This window comes from Podarcis melisellensis (genome assembly GCF_964234715.1).
Source record: "Podarcis melisellensis genome assembly, chromosome: Z".
Classification (NCBI taxonomy): Eukaryota; Metazoa; Chordata; class Lepidosauria; order Squamata; family Lacertidae; genus Podarcis; species Podarcis melisellensis.
Genome location: NC_138547.1, coordinates 15,836,531 through 15,858,379, shown reverse-complemented (window position 1 = coordinate 15,858,379; position 21,849 = coordinate 15,836,531). Strand labels below are relative to the sequence as shown.

General features: G+C 44.2%; 1 protein-coding gene across 2 annotated transcripts in view; it reads left to right on the top strand.

Annotated features, from left to right (window-relative positions):
- Positions 1 to 2,222: 2,222 nt before the first annotated feature.
- The window catches only part of GPR107 (G protein-coupled receptor 107), a 49,540-nt gene continuing 29,913 nt past the window's right edge, over positions 2,223 to 21,849 (top strand). The window contains exons 1-7 of one of the 2 annotated variants that reach the window (XM_081897102.1): positions 2,223 to 2,421; positions 16,490 to 16,609; positions 17,187 to 17,237; positions 18,233 to 18,321; positions 19,306 to 19,403; positions 19,949 to 19,992; positions 20,983 to 21,039. In XM_081897102.1, the coding sequence (XP_081753228.1) occupies positions 2,260 to 2,421; positions 16,490 to 16,609; positions 17,187 to 17,237; positions 18,233 to 18,321; positions 19,306 to 19,403; positions 19,949 to 19,992; positions 20,983 to 21,039 (621 nt within the window). In that variant the 5' untranslated portion in view covers positions 2,223 to 2,259. The remainder of the gene's footprint in view (positions 2,422 to 16,489; positions 16,610 to 17,186; positions 17,238 to 18,232; positions 18,322 to 19,305; positions 19,404 to 19,948; positions 19,993 to 20,982; positions 21,040 to 21,849) is intronic. The other variant, XR_014164668.1, reaches the window with a different exon arrangement.

The window sequence follows — 21,849 nt, the reverse complement described above, 5'->3', positions numbered from 1 at the left end:
GAAGGGGGTGGGGTGCTAGTGGCCTTGGAACTGTATGGAAATCAGAATTCGGTCACCCAAATGAAGATCATAAATGGGAGGGTATCTGGACACCCCCCCCCCATTTCAAACCATCTCTGCTTGCTTACAGGAGGCCTTGCTCAAGGTCATCCTCCATCGGCCCTGGATACCAGTCAGGCTTGCAGAAATTAATCCCTCCCTTTCCTCTTTATGTTGGAAGGGTTGGGGAAAACACAGTTTATTTATTTGTGTCTTGTGGGAATGTCTCCATGTTATAAATTTTTGGAATAGAGTATTTTCCATTATATCCACCATGATAAGCCAACCCCTTTCTCCTAATCCTGCCTTAGCCCTACTGTCTTTGGACATGGGCTCCATTCTCCACCACAGAAAACTAGACAGTTTCTTACTGACTGCAGCACAATTAGCGATAGCTCAGCAACGGAAGAACCAGACTGAAATATCCCTGAGCATATGGGGAAATAATACAGTATATGGAATACAGCAAAGTCTGTGGAGGGCAGACTTACGTCTAAAGCCAATGGATAGGAACAAACACTATTAGATGTAATGCTAGACAAGTGTTTAATGGTTCCTATATTTGTTTAAAAACAAATAGAAAAATTGTTAAAAGTTTGGGCAACCAAAAGCCACTTGCTGTCTTCATGTGACATCTAGTGGTCACTGTGAAAATGACATCTTCCTATGCTTTTGGAATTTATATGCAAGAAAATGTGCAGACCGGTTTTGGCTTGGGTGGGGTTCTGGGTTTAAGAACATAAGAGCCATGCTGGATCAGGCCACTGGCCCAACTTGTCCAGCATCCTGTCCTCACAGTGGCCATCCAGATGCCCCAATGGGAAGCCCAAAAGCAGGGCATGTTTGCAACAGCAAAACTGTCTTCGCTTGTGATTCTCAGCAACTAGTATGTACAGTGGTACCTTGGGTTACAGACACTTCAGGTTACAGGCGCTTCAGGTTACAGACTCCACTAACCCAGAAATAGTACCTCAGGTTAAGAACTTTGCTTCAGGATGAGAGAAATCGGTGGCAGTGGGAGGCCCCATTAGCTAAAGTGGTACCTCAGATTAAGAACAGACCTCCAGAACAAATTAAGTTCTTAACCCAAAATACCTGAGCATCACTGCCTCAGGCCAAGTTTTGCTGGGCTTGGATCCCGAGCTACAGAAACTAATGCTATGACTCACCCTCAATGACAAACCCTCAATGACAAACCCTCAATGCTATGGCTCACAAGGATGAACCAAATGGATTAGATTGGACTAAGGAAGCCATGCAGTGTTTTTGAGTGCATTAAGAGAGAATGAAGGTCCACTCCCGACTGTGGAGGCAGAGCATAGCCCTCACCATGAATTTGTCCCTTTTTTAAAGAAGCCATCTTAAGTTGGTAGCCCTCACTGCCTCCTGTGGAAGGGAGTTCCATAGATCAACTATGCGATGCATAAAGAAATACTTTCTTTTATCTGTCCTGAATCTTCCTACATCCAGCTTTGTTGGATGTAAGAGAGGGAACCCCCCCCCATCTGCTTTCTTCATGCCACACATAATTTTGTATATCAATATGTCCCCCCAACTTCCCTTTTCTCTTAACCAAAAAGCTCCAAATGCTGCAGCCTTTCCTCATAGGGGATTCGCTCCACACACCCTGATCATTTTGGTAGACAGTAGCTTTAGCCCAATCCCAGATACAGTACCTAAAAAATATTGTGTTTGATTATCTTTTATTTGTTTGTTTTAAAGAGTTATATAGCGCTTGACTGTAATAACACCTCAGAGCGTTTTACAATTAGAATCAAAAGATCGCTAAAAAAAATAGTTCAAAGCAACTATTTAAAGCATTTACAGATAATAATGAAATAAAATCAGCAATAAGCGATTGGGGCCTGGAAGCTCGCCGGGTCTGACTTTGGGGACAGTCACTGCCTCTCTCAGCCTAAACTACCTCACAGGGTTGTTGTGAGGATAAGATGGAGGGGAGGGGAGAACCACCTATGCCATCTTAAGCTTCTTGGAGGAAATAATTCCATATACTGTATGGGGTTTTCATTGCCCCGCCCATCCCTTAGGTGAGAAAAAACCCCGCGGCTTCCAAGGCTCGTCTCTTTAGTCCCTAGTAAACGTCTCTCTTCTCTAGTGCTATCTCTCTATGAACCCGGGGGCTGTAGCGTAGTTTCCGGCCTGTCCCTCTTCCTCCTCCACGTCGCCCCCTGACCCCGGAAGTAGGAGGGGCCTGCGAGGATGCCCGGTGTTGATGCTGGAATAAACATGGCGTTGTGCAGGAGCAGGAGAGGCGGTGGCGGTTCCTGCTTGGTTCCTTCGGCTAAGGCGGCGCTGATCCTGCTGGCGGCTCTGCTCCTGGGAGACCCCGCGCGGGCCCGAGTTCACCACCTCACTCTCAAAGTAGGCCCGCTGGAGAGGGGCAGGAGGGTTGGGGAAAAGGAGGGGAGGAGAGAAAAGGAGAGGAGCGAATCGGGCGGGTCACGGTGTGCCGAGGATTGAAGCCGGCGAGGCAACTTCTTCCACCTTGCTAGGGCTGCGATCACTGTTTGCTCTTACTCGGCAGGAGACCCTTTGAAAGATAGTGGGCAGTGACCTCAGTGGGTTCTACTCTTGAGTAGGACTTCGTTGGATGAAGCCCATCCTTATCGTTATTGGTTTGTAGGCAGTGTTGAGGCTTACTCGAGAGGAAACCGTTGAAATCGGTGGGTAATGGATCGGAAATAACCAACAATAGTAATAATAATACTGTAATACCGAAGAGGAGACCTCTTGAAATTGATCCGTGTGGCTGACTCTGGGGTCACTGCCCTCCAGTGGGTATTGTAAGACTTAGATGGCTAGAACCTGTTTTTATTGGGTTGCAGGCAGAGTTAATGTTACTCAGTGCAGGCCCATGGAAATTGATGGTTATTACTGACTTGGTGTCATTGATTTCCAGTAGGTCATCTCTGAGAAGGACTTAATGGGGTGGTTTTTATGGATTCATTTCAGTTGGGGGTTGGCTGGGTTTTGATGCAGAAACTGCTTTGGCCACCCTGTATGATATCCCCTGGCAGAAGAGAGACATGGGAAATGCATCACTGCCAATTCTTTACCTTAGCGGCTTTCGATACCATTGGCCATGGGTTCTTCTAGAGAAACTGTCTTGAGTTGTGGGTTGGGTGGTTCTGCTTTGTGGTAATTCCAGTACAGTACTACTTGGATGGTTGTTTTCAGAGGGTAATGCTTGAGAAGTGCTTTTTGGCCACATGGAGCCTTCAATGTGGGGTACCTCAGGGTTTGATTTCCCCCGCTTATGCTGATCAACATCTACGTGAAACTGCTGAGTGGGGTCATCAGGAGTTCTGTCAGCAATATGCTGATGACACAACTCTACTTTTCCTTTACATCTGTAGGTGTGGCAGTGGATGTGCCAACAAACTGAAGCTCAATCCAGATAAAGCAGTGTTGTTGGGTGGTTCCCTAAGTCTGGATGGATAGGAGGTTGCCTGTTCCTGATGGGATTATACTCCTTCTGAAGGAACAGGTATGTAGGTTAGGGGTCCTTCTGGACCTTTGATTTTGCTTGAGATTCAAGTGGCCTCAGTGGCACAGAGTGCCTTCCATTAGTTTGGGCTGGTGGCGCAGCTGTGCCCCATCTGGACAGGTATATCCTAACTTCTGTCGCCTATGCTCTGGGACCCTCTAGGTTAGACTACTTCAATGAATTGTACATATGGGGTGCCTCTGAAGACAGTTAGGAAACTTCAGCTGGTGCAGAGTTCAGTGGGGAAGGACATATTGCACCAATCCTGGCCCACCTGCAGTGACTGCAAAGTAGTTTCTGGGCACAATTCAAAATGCTGGTTTTGACCTATACAGTCTTAATTGGCTCAGGATCACACTATGTCAAGGACCATCTCTCCCCATCGGTGTTCAAAATTAGCAGGTGCCTGGTGCATTTGCACCTGGCTATCAACCACTTGTGACCAAGCGAAGATGCCCGGGTGCCAGAATGGTGCCTGACATCTCCACCATCTGAAGGTGCATGCCTGAGGATAATTGGATCTGGACTGTTTTTACACACTAATACCATATCCTTTATAATTCTATTATGCTTTATCTGTACATTTGGAATGAGTTTCATGAATCAGAATGCTTTTTCTGTGCAGCCTGAGCAGGAGCAGTGACCATTAAGAAAAAGAGGTAGAAATAGGCCAGTATATATGTAGACTGTCCCTGGATCACCTCAAAGCTGTATAGCTGCTTCTTGGGAGAAAAGCGATGATAAACCTAGACAGCATCTTAAAAAGCAGAGACATCATCTTGCCAACAAAGGCCCGTATAGTTAAAACTATCGTTTTCCCAGGAGTGATGTATGGATGTGAGAGCTGGGCCATAAAGAAGGCTCATCGTTGAAGAATTGATGTTTTTGAATTATGGTGCTGGAGGAGAGTCTTGAGAGTCCCATAGCTTGCAAGAAGATCAAACCTATCCATTCTTAAGGAAAACAGCCCTGAGTGCTCACTGGAAGGACAGATCCTGAAGCTGAGACTCCAATACTTTGGGCCACCTCAAGAGAAGAGGTGGAAAAGACCCTGATGTTGGGAAAGATTGAGGGCAGAAGGAGAAGGGGGCAACAAAGGACAAGATGGTTGGACAGTGTTCTCGAAGCTACCAGTATGAGTTTGACCAACCTGCGGGAGGCAGTGAAAGACAGGAGTGCCTGGCGTGCTCTGGTCCTTGGGGTCACGAAGAGTTGGACATGACTAAATGACTAAACAACAACAAAGGAAGTCAGACCTACCTCTGTGTGGAGGGACCTGTCACAGAGAAGGTGCTGTCCTGTCACAGTTCAGAGTGTCCAGAAGCTCAGATATTTGGGGCTTAAGTGGTTTAGGGCTCTAAACCCTAATCTGAACACCTTGAATTGGGCCTGGAAACAAATGAGTAACTGAGATATGTTAAGTTCAATGGATCGATGATGAGTAGGACTAAGTTGCATACAACCTATTCTTTTTGTTACCAATATAATTAAAGGTTATTGGTGTTTAGTATTTGGGATGATAATGAGCATTACAGTAAGCCTGCAATTTATGTGGAGGTTATGTTTCAGGTAGTGCACCAAAAGCCAAAATTGTATATAATCAAAACACATTGGGTGCAATGTTGGGTGGGATTACCAAAGTTATTTTTTCAAGAATTCTTTCATTTATTTTTTTTTTGCCACCCACTTAAAGCTGAATGTGCACAAGTCAAATACGCATAAGTTACAGGTGTGGTTAGTTTGAGACTTTGTAGGTAGCGGCTGATATGCATATGGACTTAGGTGCTGTGGTTATCATGTGCATGTCCATTGCCTACTCATCTAGTTATTATGTGCACGTCTCTGGTTTTGCAGCCTGAGGATATGAACAATTGCTTGAGCCACTTCAGAACCCTGTGTTGTCAATAGAATTGGGGAACGTGGGTTATCCTGCCTTAGCTAGGGCTGTGCTTCCCTAGAGGACTCTTGTTCGGAGTCTGGGTGTTCTCCGGAAACCATCAATGAGCCTGGATATCCAGATCTTGGCAGTAGACTGGAACGCCATAGGATAGCAGAGGTGTTAGATCTGGCCATGATAACGTGCCTTAGTAACATCCAATGTGGACTGCTCTAATATGTTCTGTGCAACTCTGCCTTTTCAACTGTGTTTGGAAACTTGAAGCTGTTTCTGAATGCTGCAGAAAGGTGTTGAATGGGAAGAGTTACAAGAACTTGTGTGGCTCTCTTGGGGCAGAGCTCAAAGTGTTGGTCACGACTTGGAAAGTTCTAGAAAGACCAGGTTACTCAAAGGACCACTTTCTTATCAATGAGCCTGCCTTTGAGATCTTCCAGAAAGTCCTTCTGCCAATTCTTCTAGTATCCAAGGCACATGTGGCAGGGATGGGCCTCTTCAGGGGTTGTGCCCAGCCATGGAATTCCCTTCCTATCAATCTCCTTCTGCTCTCAGGAAAAGACTTTATTCAGGTAGTCATTTAGCCTTTCAAGCTGCTTTGACCCTTTTTCCCATTTATGGCTTGTTGTACTGTGGCTGCTGTTAGGTGTTTGTTTATCTGTTGCTTTTTTAAAAATATATAATTTTTTAAAGTCAATGTAGATAGTACTGAGCTAGACCAAAGGTTTGGCTCATAAGGGAAATTCTTATTCTTTAAGAAATGATGATGAAAGACCATTTCTGTCCTGTCCTTCCTCTTAGGAGCTCAAGACAGTGTACTTCATTTTTTCCTCTATCACCTCCCCACCTCATTTTATCTTCTTTATCCTAACCTCTATGACTGGTCAAACAATCACCTTTCAAGATTCCTGGCAATGTAGGGGACTTGAATTTGTCCCCTTGACAAACTTGAATCTGTCACACACCCCTCCTCAAATCCTCACAACAATCCTTTGAGGAGGTTAGGCTAAGACAGTGACCAGTTACTCAGTGAGCTTCATAGCCAAATGGAATTGGAACTTGGGGGTTTCCCACCTTGGTGTTACTTATACACAAACACCATTAATGAGGGCTATTGTACTGTAAGTTCAGATCTTTGAAAGTCCTCTAAGTTCAGGATATCAATTATTTTATCTTATGGCAGCTAATAGCACCAAACTTTTAAGATGGTAAAGCGCAGGATCATATGAACCTGCCTTATCTGGGAAAGGGCTCAGTGGTAGAACATCTGCTTTGCATGCAGATGGTTACAGGTTCAACTCATGGCATCTGGAGAGCTGCTGTCAGAGAGTGTAGGCAATATTGGACTAGGTGGATCCAATGATGGGACTCAGTTTAAAGCAGCTTCCTATGCACACTGAGTCAGGCTGTTGGTCCATCTAGCTCAGCATTGTTTACACTTAACTAGCAGCAACACTCCAGGGTTCAGAACTGATTCTTTCCTGACAATGCCAGGGCCTAAACCTGGAGCCTCCTGCATCCAGATCATGCAGTGTAATGTGTAGACAAGCCTACAATCATAGGGGTTCCAAAATATGCTTCAATCCAGGTCCCATCCATGCTTTACATTTAATGCACATGGCTTCTCTGAAAGAAACGAGGGAACTGTAGTTAACCACCCACAGTCGCAATTTCCAGAGGTCTTAACAGCCTACAGTTCCCAGGATTATTTGGAGGGTAGGTCACATGTTGGACTTTCTGCATGCAAAGCTGGTGCATCCCCCTAAAAATAAAGGAAGATTCTAGTCTTTGCAGTTTGTAGTTCTGGAGAAAGGGCTGAGTGAATCTGGGAAGCTGCCTTACAGCTCAGTATTGTATATGGCAACTCTCCAGGGTTTCAAGCAGGGAATGGATATGGTGGGGATTGAACCTGGGACCTTCAGTATGCAAGGCAAAATGCCCCACCACTGAGCTGTGGCTCTACCCTGGATCTGCATACATAATAAAAATTGGGGGTAGCCAGTGCAGTACCTTGCATATCTTGCCTATCAGCCCCAGCCAGAACGACTAGTGGTCAGGGATGGTGGGAGCTGGAGGCCAGGCTTCAATGCTGGGGGTCGGGGACATTCCACAGTGTTGGAACCCTGACTGAGAAAGCCCTGCGCTTTGTAAGCTGAGCTTCATTCCATGATGTGGCATGTGTTGAGCTAAGCATACCAGAAGGTGTGGATGGCTTGGTTTGCCATCATCTTAGGCAGTGTTATAATTGCACCCATTACGATATTGTTTTATCCCCTCCTGATTCTTGTTCCGTTTTCTCTGAAGCTGTCAGGAAAGACCAGGCAACAAAAATGCTTACGCATTCTTTAGCTCAGGGCTCAGTTGAGCAATGTCCCTTTTAGCAGGTCATTTCCTTCTGTTGTAAGAACTAGTGCATAATGTTTGAGTGCCTCAAACTGGAAAACTGCAGCTGAACATAAGCTTCAGGTTAATTTGCCTTCTCCAAACTCACCTTGTCTTTGTTCTCTTCATTACACAGGGACAAAAGAAATAAATATGTAAGCTATTGGGCATTCTGTAAATCAGGGGTGTGGAAACTTTTTGAAGATGAGTGAGTGCCCCATTCCCTTCTGGACCACATTCTGGGGGCTTCATGCCAATGGTGGGCTCGGCCAGAGGCAAAAGTGGGCCAAGCCATGGATGTGACTCACCCACCTGCCAGCCAATCAAAGCTTGGAGATTTTTATACATACAGAGAAATGTGAGGGCCTGGAAAAAAAACCCAGAAAAATTCGGAAAGAAATTGCAAGAAACTGGAGTCCAAATATTTCTTTGCTTCAGTTTCACGTCAACTTCTCAGTTGTTTGTTTCTGACATGCCCTTGTTTCCCCTAATGTTTTCTGTCCATCCTCCATTGAGGTAATAAAAAGGCATTGTCACAGTTCAAGCGTGTTCCAGCCAGGCAAAAGCACTTGAGAAGAGTGTGAAGGGGTGTGGCCCAGGAAGTGTACGGAGAGCCAGATAGAGAGGCCTAGAGGGCCGCTTCTGGTCACCGGACCCGAGGCTTTCCCACTTCAACTTTCTAGGGATGTTTGCTTAACAGTAATGTTGAAGTTTACAAGCATAATTTTTCTCTCCCAGTGTTTTGTTGCTTGCTACTTCTAACTTTGTCAGCACTGCAGGAATGCAACCCTCTGTCTGAAAACTGTTATCCATCCTTAGAAGCCATTATTTGGCTTTCTGTGTTGTATAAACAAGGCCACTGTTTACTGTTCTGGTTGCAGCACCTCAAAAAGGATTTTGTAGAGCCGGGGATGGGCCGCTAAACTGATTAAGGAGCTGGATCAACTCCTCTGTGAGGAAAAGTTACAACTTTTTGAGGCTTCCGATTGGGGCATCTGGTTGGCCACTGTGAGAGCAGGAGGCTGGCCTGGAGGAACCTTCAGCTTGAGATTCAATCAAGTACAGTGGTACCTCGGGTTACATACGCTTCAGGTCACATATGCTTCAGGTTACAGACTCCGCTAACCTAGAAATAATACCTCAGGTTAAAAACTTTGCTTCAGGATGAGAACAGAAATCATGCTCCGGCAGTGCAGCAGCAGCAGCAGCAGCAGGAGGACCCATTAGCTAAAGTGGTGCTTCAGGTTAAGAACAGTTTTAGGTTAAGAACGGACCTCCGGAACGAATTAAGTACGTAACCAGAGATACCACTGTACTTGTTTTGCTTTTTGTTCTTGCAGACTTCTTCGCCTGAAGTCTGCTGCACCTTATGTCAAGCGACCTAAGGTCATGTCAGCAGGAAGTTAACAATGTTGGTCTTAGGTACACATCCACGTATGATGTTTTTTCCTTTTGGAATTTTAACAGGTACAGCTTAGCACACTGTGCTGAGAGGTAAAGCATTTGCTTAAATTAGCTCTATTCCAATTGGAGGTTATAACTATGAGAGCTGGGCTGGAGGACCCTTGTTCCCTTTCCCTTTGGCCCCAGGCAGCAGGAATAATGGCGTCCAACAACATCTGCAGAAACTCAAGTTCATCACCTCTGTTTTAGAGGATGGGGCTGTAGCTGAGCACTAGAGCCTCTGCCCTACAAGCAGAATGTCCTGAGTTCATCCCTGGTGTCTCCAGGTAGAGCTGGGAATACTCTTTGCCTCTGAAATGCTGGAGAGATGCTGCCAGTCAGTGTAGGCAGTACTGAGCTGGTCTGACCAATGGTCTGACACGGTATAAGGCAGTTTCCTATATTCCTGTTTGACTCTGCATTTTTATTCAGAACCATGAGGACTACAATGTGGTAAACAAAGGGCCCTAGTTCAGTGGGGGAACATCTGCTTTTCTTGTAGAAAGAAATGGGTCCAATGCCTGGCATTTCTAGGTAGAACTGGAAAAGCCTGGAGAGCTACTTCTAGTTGTGAACTAGGTGGGCCAACACTTTCACAGAATCACAGAATTGTAATTTTAGAAGGTACCCCATGGGTCATGTGTTCTAGTTCAACCACCTAAACTGCAGAATTTGCAATGCAAATTTGCAGTGCAATGCTTTGACTCATTATAAGGCACCTTGCAATATTCCTGATGTAATGCATCTTTTGAAATCCTCAGATATTTGAGTAAGAGCCTGCTTAACTGATATCCACTTAAGACTGCAATTCTGTGCAGACTTGGGAGTGAGCCTGATGGACTCTGAGTAACATACCGTAGTTGCACTGTACAGTAATGAAAGCTGAATCCTATATTGATCTGATTACCCACTGTAGGAAAAACAGGATGTGGACCAGAATAGCCAATCTGTGTGATTCAGTGGGGCTGTGCAATGCTCTGTATATAACATATCCCATGGAGCACACCGGGACTTTCTTAGTGATTTTTCAGAAAGACCGTAGCTCAACTGTAGAGTGTTTGTTTGGTGTTCAAATAAAATGGCTGTTGTACCATGGGTGTGGCCAGGCTTCTGTATCTTTGCTTGCAGTGGCAAGTGCACCCCAGCCTTTCTCCCAGCTTTGGCAGTGCTGAGATGAGTAACGCCCCAGAAGATGTGAACAGTGATCCCAGGTGGGATATTTGGTGGTGGCAGGCTTGACATTGAAGGAGGCCACTGGGTAGGCGTGTTCCGTGGAGTCCCTCACACACATGCAGGACCACCTTGGAAAGCACCTGCCATCAGAGAGGTTGTTTTGTTTTTTCCCCCCTTTCACTGTTGCACAATTCCATCGACAAATTCTCTTTCCTTGAGTGGGGAACCTCCTTGGTCATTGTATGTCCAAGATGCTGGAATCTCTTCACCTTCAAGAGCAGGATTTTGGTGGACCACAGCATATGAATCCCCTCTGGTTCAGTACTTTTGAGCCTTGTGCATTTATTACTTTCATTTATTTATCCCACCTTTTTCTCCAAGGAGGTCAAGGTGGCATACAAGGTTTTCCTTCTCATTTAATCCCCACAACGTTTCTGTGAGGTAGATTAGACTGAAAGAGGCAGTGACTGGTCCAAGTGAGTTTCATGGCCAAATGAGGATTTGAACCCTGGTCTCTCTGGCCCTAGCCCAACACACTAACCACTGTACCACACGCTCTATTATTACTCATTAAACCTATTAGCCCCTTTTAAAAATGAAAATAACTGTTTAATTTAAGGCACTTATACGCTGCTTAATTGCTAGCATTTGGGTGTGTGACATGCTTAAAAATAACTATACAGAGAACAAAATGATAAAAAGTAATGCCATTTGTTAGGAGGTTTGCCATGGTCTTCTGATCCTCATATGCATGATTGGTGAGCTGGTATTGTGATTTGTCAAGCTGCAAGTACAGACATGCGCCATTAAGCAAGAGTATGGATGGGGTAAACGAAAGTAGATGTGCAAGGCTGATGCTTGAAAGTAAAACTATGTTGACTTTATTTTTCTCCCTTATCAGTTTCCTCCATCACATCTTACTCATTTCCCTTGCTGGCCTGCAGTTCTTTCTCAGAAGTTGCAAAACACTTGTAACCGAAACCGTAGAATAATGGGCTGCATAGATAATATATACATTTGAAATCTCAATGTGGTTCTATGACTAATTCAGTCTTGTGAAATTCAGCGGCTGGGTGTTGGGAGAGACCAATCCAGCCAAAAGTTAAGCATTTAAAAAATCCTATTAATGGTAAATTGACATGCTTATATTGCTTAAAATAAAGGTTTGAAATGATAGTTAATGCATTTCCTTTTGTATTTCCTGGTCTGTGATTCCCCCACCCCAAGTTACTGTATTACATGTATATAATTATTGTCTGAGCATCCTTGGACTCCCCTCCCCCCTCACCAAATATTTTATTGTTTTCACATATTTATAGAAGAAGCAATTATCAGTGTTCAACAATCCCCCCTCCAGAAGCACCAAATTTATATTTAATTACATTTAACTTTCAAGTCATTTCAGTTTTTAAACAAAGGTATCATTTCACAAGTTGCCATGTGTCCTTGGTGGCCTATAATCATGTTCTGTTGATTTTTCATATGTAATAAAACTTTGCTAGGTTGATTGAAAAGTAGTGGTTTTCTTGTCCGGCTCTCTCGAACTTCTTTATAATGGCAGGTATAGGGTTTACCAGTAGGAAACTGCTTAGAGGTCTTCTGTTGAGCAAATGGCATATAAATTGTTTTCAATTAAAAAAAAAAAGACTATGCAAGGTTGATTGAATTCTTCCCTCTGTCTATTTTGAAAAAAGGATGGTGGCTATGACTCAAAGCAAGTTACTTCTTCAGACTTTAGCTGTGAGATGTGGTTAGGGTTTGTAAGAATTCCTCACTCTTTTTATATATATACACACATATATGCATACACAGACAAGCGCACACACACACACTAGCTGAGCCAGTGATTTCAGGAATCCCCAAAGGACGTGAAGAGAAAACCCTCCCCTGCTGTTGACCCCCAGTAGGTGGCTTTCTTAGGTAAAGGTAAAGGTACCCCTGACCATTAGGTCCAGTCATGACCAACTCTGGGGTTGCGGCGCTCATCTCGCTCTAAGTAAGTAAGTAAGTAAGGCTTTCTTAAGTAGTGGAAAATGCAGGTTCAGCATTCAAAACTTTGACACATTCCCATGCTCTTGTTAATAATTGTTTAAAGATCCCCCCATGCATCCATACTTGGCTTTTGGGTGTGTGGATATGCCCCCATGGGCGTTAGCCACCATTTCCAGTCCTGTTTCATGAAATCCTTTAGTTCCTTCATTGTACATGGGCTGTGGTGATGTTGCCCCCTGCTGATTAAAACCAGAAAGTGTTTATCTTCAGATTTCAAGTGCTCCAAGTTTGCTCTTGTTTGTGACACAGTGATAAATATAGCGGGTGTCTTTAGAACCTCTGTCTCTGTAGTGAGTCCTGGACATTACACATGTAACTGATTTCCATTGAGTAAATGTAACACGCTTCTTAACTGGAAGTAATGGCCAGACAAACAGCGCTGCAGATATTGGACATCCATCAACAAGCCAGGTGTGTGCACTTGAGGTTGGGTGTGTGTGGGAAAACAGAACCATGAGGTGTATCTTGGGCAGGGCAGATTGTCATTTGAATGAATCGCTCCTTGTCCGCCTTCCATGGCGCAGGCAGAGACTTGCAGCTGTGGTTTTATTTTGCATTTCTTGGGTTGCTGGTGCAGGTGTAACATAGCAACACATGGTGTCCTCCAGATGTTGTTGGACTCCAACTCCCATCAACTGGCTCCGGCCTGATGGGAGTTGGAGTCCAACAACATCTGAAGCAGCACCAGGTTGTTGAAAGCTGGTACACCTGTCCCTTTTGGCGGGGGTGGCCAGTATGGTACCTTCTAGATGTGACCTTTTGGCCAGGCTGTCTGCAGCTGATAGCAGCTGGAGTCCAAACAACAACTACAGGACATCAAGCTGCCCTGCATTGCTTTTATATATTTACTGCATTTATATCCTAACTTTTTCTCCAATGAACTCAAGGTGGCATATATGTTTCTTTTTCTCCCTCATCTAATCCCCACAAGAATCCTGTGAGGTAGGTTAGTCTGAGAGAGGCAGTGACTGGCCCCAAGTTCACCCAGCGAGCTTCATGGCTGAGTGAGTATTTGAACCCTGGTCTCTCTCAGGTTCTAGTACAGGGGTTGGCAAGGTTTACCTCTCCTGGGCCGGTTCATTCCAGTGGAGATCCCTCCGTGGGCCAGATTGTGTGCCCATGATTTTTGGCCTCTGCGCAGATGAGATTTTTGGTGCTGCGGAAGCGAGTCCCCATGCTGTGCTGTTTTAGCACAGCGGGCGGGGACTCACTGAGTGGGCAGCTCGGTTTGAGGGTGGCTTGTGGGCCAGTTAAATGACCCCCGTGGGCCACTTGTGGCCCATGGGCCTTAAGTTGCCAACCCCTGTTCTAGTATAACACACTAACCATTGCACCAGTGACAGGCTGCAAGAGCCTATGCTCCCACCTATCTAGAGTGCCATTCTTCTCTCCCTCAGTGGACTTGACCAGGTTAACAGGTATGTCAGTACCACCTTTTAAACCAAGGTTGGCATTAACTAGTTTCCCTCTCAACCAGGGTTTGCTAACTAGTTTCAAACCCTGGTTTTTAAATCTTCAAGGCAAACCCAGATTGACAGTAACCATTGTTAAGGTGAATACAAATGAACAGAGGACATCATGTTTGTGGAGAGCACATTATGCTGGAGCCTATCCCCCATTATACCGTTAACCACAATGAGGCTAAGACTATAATTATATCATGGTTTTGCCCATTCTCCTCCTCTGTCTCCTAATGGCATCAAAGTCCAAGGCGGCTAGAACGTGCTGCTCATATTTTTCTTATGATTGACCAGATGGTTCCCCTTCAGGAATCTTTGGCAATGCCTGCCTAATTCTGTTAATTTCCTTCAAATCCTTCAAGTATACTTCAAGCTCCACTTGATTTGGAATTCTTCCTGGCTTGGACTTTCCCTTTGTGGGCTTGGTAAAGATACATCATTGGCTTAGGGGGCTGTTGAGAAGCTTCCATTCAGGGGGCTCTGGGCACTTAATGCTTCAGTGTCAAAGCATTTAATATATGTTTGGATTGCAAATAGTGCCTGAGTAAAACTTAGCTAAATACCACCCACAGTTTCTTCCCCTCCTTGGCAAAGAGCAGTATGAATGGTAGGAAGAGCATTGAGGTGTGTAAGGAACTGCACTGAACTGTCAACTGCATCAGCATGCAAAACGATTAGCTGTCTGCAATAATTGGGAACAACCAAACAGACCCAGAATAGGCTGCCTTGCCTTTCAGAAGCTCTGCCCAGCCCAAGCATAAGAATCTGCCTATAGTCTGCTAAGTAACCAATTGTTTTACATGTCGCTTCTCTTCTGCTGTGGGGAGAGGACTCTACAGCCTTAAGGACTAAGGGCATTGCCCATATGTAAAAAAAATCTAAGGTTATCAAGATCTGATGCACTTCCAGGAGGTATGGAATGGTAGATAACAAGGAGTCCCTTCTTTGGGTCCCTTTGCCATATTGGGTATGGTGTGTAGGCTACTGGGGTGACTATTATTTGTACTTGGTAAACTACTTAGAAACTTATTTTGGTGTTAATCAGTATATAAATTAATATAAAGTAAATGATTTTATGTTGTCCCTTCGATGCGGTGAAGGTATCCTGTCCCCTTAGCAGAAAAACACCCCCAAAGCATAATATGTCCCCCTCCATGTTTGACGGTAGGGATGGTGTTCTTGGGGTCGTAGGCAGCATTCCTCCTCCAAACACGGTGAGTTGAGTTGATGCCAAAGAGCTCAATTTTGGTCTCATCTGACCACAACACTTTCACCCACTTCTCCTCTGGGTCATTCAGATGTGCATTGGCAAACTGCAGACGGGCCTGTACATGTGCTGTCTTGAGCAAGCGGACCTTGTGGTCTCTGCAAGATCTCAGTCCTTCACGGCGTAGTGTTTTACCAACTGTTTTCATGGTGACTATGGTCCTAGCTGCCCGTAGATCATTGACAAGTTCCCCCCGTGTAGTTGTGGGCTGCTTCATCACTGTTATCCTGATCATTGCAACTCCACGAGATGAGATCTTGCATGGAGCCCCAGAGCAAGGGGGGTTGACAGTTATTTTGTGTTTCTTCCATTTGCGAATTATTGCACCAACTGTTGTCACCTTCTCACCAAGTTGCTTGGCAATATTCTTGTAGCCCAGTCCAGCCTTGTGCAAGTCTACAATCTTGTGCCTGACATTCTTGGACAGCTCTTTGGTCTTGGTCATGGTGGCTAGTTTGGAATCTGCTGGATTGATTGCTTCTGTCGACAGGTGTCTTTTGTACAGGTACTGTAACGAGCTGGGATTACAGGTAAGACCTCTCCCTTACAGCAGGTGCTTCTAATCTCAGCTCATTACATACAGTGAAGATACCAGGTAGCCTGACATCTGGCTGGCTGATAGGGGATCAAATACTTATTTCACTCATTATAATGCACACCAATCTCTGACTTTTGTCTTCTGGGTTTCTGGGGTTTTCCTGTTGTTATTCTGTCTCTCACAGCTACAATAAACCTACCGTTAAAATTATGGTCTGGTCATTTCTTTGTCAGAGGGCAGACGGGCAAATTTAGCAGGGGATCAAATACTTTCCCCCCTCACTGTAGGTCTAACCTCGTCCTCATCCTCCATTCCCTGTTGAGTTCTAAAAGGTGTAACACTGAGACTGAGGATCAGGAAGCTGCCAGGCAGGGTCACTCTTATAGAGGCAAGCAAAAAGGGGCCGGCTGTTGGTAGACTTACCATAGAATTGTAGAGTTGGAAGGGACCCTGTGGATCATCTAGTCCTGCCTTCTGCATTGCAGGAATATGCAGCTGTCCTATATAGGGATTAAACCTGTGACCTTGGTGGTATCAGCACCATGTTCTAACTAACTGAGCTATGCTGAAACTCTTGAGGTCCATGGGGCAGCATTCCACCTGCCCAAATGGCCCCCCTCTGCTCCTTGAATGACAAGGCATTCACCAACCCCAGTGACAAGCACCCTCCCTGCCCATACCTGCATCAGCTTGCCTCACTGCAGCTTGAAAAGAAGCCCTGTTTCCTTTTTTCCAGGAAGACGTACGTCAGAAAGTCCATCTGAACACCTTCGGCTTCTTCAAAGATGGCTTCATGACGGTCAACGTACACAACCTCTCAGTAAAACCGGTCGGAGTGGGTGTCAAAGACTACCTGGTAGGCATCCCTTTTGTATTTTGCACCCCAGCTGAAGGAATACCCCCCATGCCTTCATGGAAGGGTTGAGCAGTCAAAGGGAGGGTCATGTATTGGGATCAAACACCACTTGGCCCTTTGCAAAGGACTATCCTTTTGAGCCAGAAGTGGTGGTGGGAGCCGTTGACTTTCCAGATGCTGCTGGACTTCAATTCTCATCAGACTCTGGTAACTAACAACCAGGGGTGATGGGACTTCCTAGAATTGTAGAGTTGGAAGGGACCCCAAGGGTTATCTAATCCAACCCCTGCAGTGCAGGAACCACAGCTACAGAATCCTTGGCAGATGGCCATCCAAACTTCGCTTAAACACCTCCAATGACAGTGCCACTTTCTGAGAGGGGCATTGTTGTTGTTTTTAATTTCATTTATGTACTGCTTTAGCAAAGTTTTTCTAATATGAGAAATGGCTGCTTTTATCAAGAAGTAAAAAGCTTGATTGTTGTTGTTTTTAACACATACTTAAAATCTGTTGAAAACCTTAAATTTTAATGCTTCTTTCTTTGAAAAAAATATGTAAGTGCTTTTTTCTTTTTTAGGTGGGATTCAGTTTAGACCGAACACGGAATGATGGATTCTCCACCTATCTGGTAAGGGCATAGGTTGAGCACATTCTAGCTCAGACAAGACCAATTAGAACACCTAAATTTATCATTGTTTTCTGCTGAGTTCTTTTGGCTAATGAAGAAGAATGCTCTGCCTTGTACAAATTCATCTTGGACACAACATGGACTGAGGTGACAATGTATTGGTAGTACCTCCTTAGATTTATGTCTGCTTCTCTGAAAAGTGATGTTATTGCTACGTGAAAACCTCTGGTGGACCTATCCAGCTGTAAAAGAGAGAGAGAGAGAGAGAGAGAGAGAGAGAGAGAGAGAGAGAGAGAGAGAGCGCCTTTTCGGACAGAAGTAGCAGAGAGAGAGAAGTATAGGATCATAAACTATGTTTATTATCTATATAGATGGAGAAAATGCCAGGAGTGTTTGCAAACCTGTAATCACTTATTGGATGGTCGGAGCATGCCTAGTTACTTCACAATGATAGAAAATTGTCTTGTCAGTTATAGAGAACTGGTACCAAAAATTGCTGTAATTATGGCAGTTTCTGAGAAGCTTACTCATTATCTGCGCACCTTGAGAGGGCAAACAGAACTCGAAAACTATGCAGCAAGTGATGGATTTTTGTATTATATTTGTAGTCGATAACAAGACCTAGAAGACCACAGGTTCCCATACCCACATTAGATGCTTTGGGTGGCTCTTGTTCTTGCCTCATGTTGCCCAAAATCTCTGGTTTGCTTGTTTTTTACAAGCAAGCAGTACGTATGTTTTATTAAATAAATAAATATAAATATAAACAACTTTCTGGCCTTTATGCCCTCTTAAATCTGTTTGGAGAAATTGGCAACTAATTTGATTTTTGTCCTTTGTTCTGGTTTTATGTGTTCCTTGTTTGAATTCAGAATAAAGAATGAAAAATAATAAAAATACTGACAAGCAAACTCCATAGGCCATTTACTTCCTCCCCTGATGCAAGAAGGTGGCAGGTGTTTAGAATCACCAGCTTTTGCTTACTCCTTCTCCAGGATGAAGAAATGGAATATTGCATTTTGAATAAAACACCAGACCATGACATCTCAGTCACTCGTCTGATACTGGACTTCACAAAGAAGATGTAAGAGACGCACCTCATATCTCTCCATTCTCTCACCCGCCACCCCCAATTTGGAGCCTGTAGCAGAAAGCATAGGCTCTGGGAAACAGAATTACAGCCCAGGGGCCTCATTCCCTCCTGGGAAACATTCCAAGGGTCCTATAACAGTCGTGAGCAGGGCCAGAAATAAAGGTGGGCAGTGCAACGGATATGACGTTTAGGATCATATGCAAGGTCCATCTAGCTTGGCATTGTCTACACTGATTGGCAGCAGCATTCCAGGTTTTCAAGCAGTAGGATGGGCATTCCCAACACTACCTGGAGATGTTAGGGATTGAACCTGGGGCCTTCTGCATACAAGGTAGGTGCTCTGCCCCCTGAGCGACAGGCTTTTCTTATTCTTTTTAAAAAACAACAATAATGAATGATAATAGTAGTACAAAAGAGACCATTATTTATCATAATTATCCAAGTTTCCGAAAGACCATTATTTATCATAATTATCCAAGTTTCCAAAAATTTAACACTTTCTGAGATAGTTTGACCCCTTTCTGCTTTAACAGTACAAATTCCACAAATGCCTTCCATATTTCCTCAATGTAATTTCTCTTCCATATTCCCCTTCTTTGGTAGCACACATGAATTTATCATTAATTTCTACATTCCACACTTTATGCCATTCTATTTGAAATCTACCTTGCTTTAGCTGCAGTCTTTACTTCTACAGGGTGAGTCTTTTAAAAGAGGACCCGTGGAACATGTGTACTCTGTATCCATGAGGCCTCTTTTAAAGGACTCACCCTGTATATAATAGGCTGGTTTCTACACACCCAAGCTTGGCCCTGAAACCCTGGAGAGCCAGTCATTGTAGAAGTTCTGTCATAGATGGACCAGTGTTCTGACGGCATAAGGCAGCAGTTTCCAGGGTTCCAATGTCATCTCATATATTTTTTCTACCCATATAAATATTTTTGTTCTATTAAAGCATTCCCTCTTTCTCCCCAGTGTGCAAGTCAAGCCCAAATCCAATATTCCCCAGTTGCCAGAAATTATATTTGATGACACTGATGGGAGTGTGAATGCGGGAAGCAAGCAGAATTCAGGTAAGTCTCTCCTACTTAGGGCTGGCCATTAATTTTATGAACAGCTTCAGTTGCATGCTCTATATCACAGTCCTGTGTCTTATCAGGAAAAGGTGCATGCCAATGGCCTGTCAGTAGAGTTCACTACTGCAATGCAGCTACTGGTTCCAGTGACTTTAGAAATGGATTTGGCCTAGTTGTCTGTCAGTGGCAGTTAGCCCTCCTGGCTGTACAGAACCTGCAGGAGAAAATGCCAGAATTAGCCTTCTTGGATCTCTTTCACTGGGGGAAATCAAAACTTTTTGCTGACAAGGGCCCATCTTCATTAAGAATCCTGTTCTTGCGGTGGCTAATCACTGGGAGACCTATATGGGAGAACCACAAGCAGGGCACAGGCAACTGGTACACAGGAACATTGCTGCCTCCAATTACAGAAGCAGGGCATAGCCATCATAGCTGGTAGCATGAGAGCACTGAGCACATAGGACTGATGGTCTCGGTAGTGCAGACCACCATGTAAATGACCAAGGTCCCTGTTCTCACTCTTGTGTATTTTATGCCTCTAGATCCTAAGCAACCACAATCCAAGCAAAATGTGACAGAACTCCAGGTAAGAGACTGTTGCCTTATTTTGAATATTATTATTATTAATAATAATCTATAGAATATGTAGCAACCAGGAACAGAATGGACATACACAAAACAGAAAAAATGTAAGAACAAGTACACCATCCAAAGAATGTGAAGAGCATAAGGGAAAAGGGGAGAGCCAAATACTGAAATTATCATCTAAAAAGAGTCATAGGTTAATAGAACTGTGAAGCTGGAAGGGATCCCCCAAGAATCATCTATTCCAAATCCCTGCAATGCAGGAATCACAGCTAAAGAATTCCTGACAGATGGAACCCAACCTCCGTTTGAAAACCCTCCAGTGAAGAAGAGTTCAGCACCTTTTGCACAGCCAGTACATGGATGAATCACAGAATCATAGAGTTGAAGGAGAGTTTGAACCTAGTGACAAACACAGGTTTGCCATCCCTGGCATTGGGCAGTTCTGGGGATGGTCAGAACTTTAATGCTGTTGCGCTGTGTAACATGGCCTTTATATGACTGCTATTCACAAGGCAGGAGCAGCAAGGCCTTTTTTGTGTCTCCCCCACCATGTAATGCCCTCCCTAGTGAGGTGTGTCTGCTTCTCTGTCAATATTCAATTTCAGGAGGGGTTTGAAAACAGCTCTGTTTACCCAAACTGAGGAACCCTGTTCCTGGCAACCTTGAGGATGGAAGAATCTCTTTAGCTGTAACTTCTTTTAGAAAGTTTTAAACTAACCCCCTTTTCAATGTTTTTGATTGTGATTGCTTTTAGAATGTTTTGATCTGCTCTTGCTTGTTTTTTATTTTAAATTGTGTGCCTGTTTACCACCCTGGGCTCCTTGGGGAGGAAAGGTGAAATACAATTTCAGTTAACAACAAATTTTTGCATATCTTAAGGCTGCGCAGATGAGGGTGGTTTTGCAATTAGCATTTTCTTTGACGAATTCAACCTGTTCCTAGTAAATTGGCAATAGCTTGATTTTGTCTCAATTGCTCCTTGATCCAGTTGCCACCAGAGAAGACACATCCTATCCAGAGCAAAGATGGTCACTATTCATTCCAGGTCAGTGCTCCTGAAACATAAGTCGAGTGTGCGAGTGTCTGCTTTGCCGGAAGTTGCGTAAAATACTACTTTCTCCATCTTAAACTTGAGCAGTCACCAAAATCTGCTTCAAAAGCCTTTCTTGGGGCCCAGAAAGCCGAGATTTTGGAAATGCTTCATTTTTGCCGTTAATGACATTACAGTTCTTTGTATCTTTATTGTTATGAATTACATGGGGGTTGCTTGATTTTGGTGTCCACTTGTTGAGATGTTTTCATTTATTGTTTATGACTTTTTAAAAATTTGTTACATTTTTGTGATTGTTAAGGTGAATTATTCAACTTCTTTGATGTGCTAAGTTGCCATCAGCATTGTTTTAACTATGGAAAAGTGGTGTACAGTTCAGTGATGGTGAGAAATGGACAGAAAGCCAGTGCCATTGGTGCACAATCAGTGTTCCATATTCCATCTCTCTGGATTCCACCAACACCTGGGCTGCCTCCTTTTTCTCTCTCCCCCACCGATTAAAGTTTCCAAACCATCTTCAGAGACAGCCATAATTTCTTTTACAATAATCTCTGTCTTAAAAGCCTGGTCCTTCTGTTTATTATTTATTATTTATTCGGGGCATTTGTACCCCATTCCCCAGCCAAAAAGCCTCCCAGTGTGGCTTACATACAATCAGTGCCCACAGGCTTACAACCTGGAAACAAAACCATAACACAAAAGGGAAAAGGAACAGGGAGAGCAGAGGGAAAAAATCAAACTCAGGCACCAATTCTTAAACAATTGTTTACCTTAGTTGGACTACTTTAAAGTGGAATGACTCGT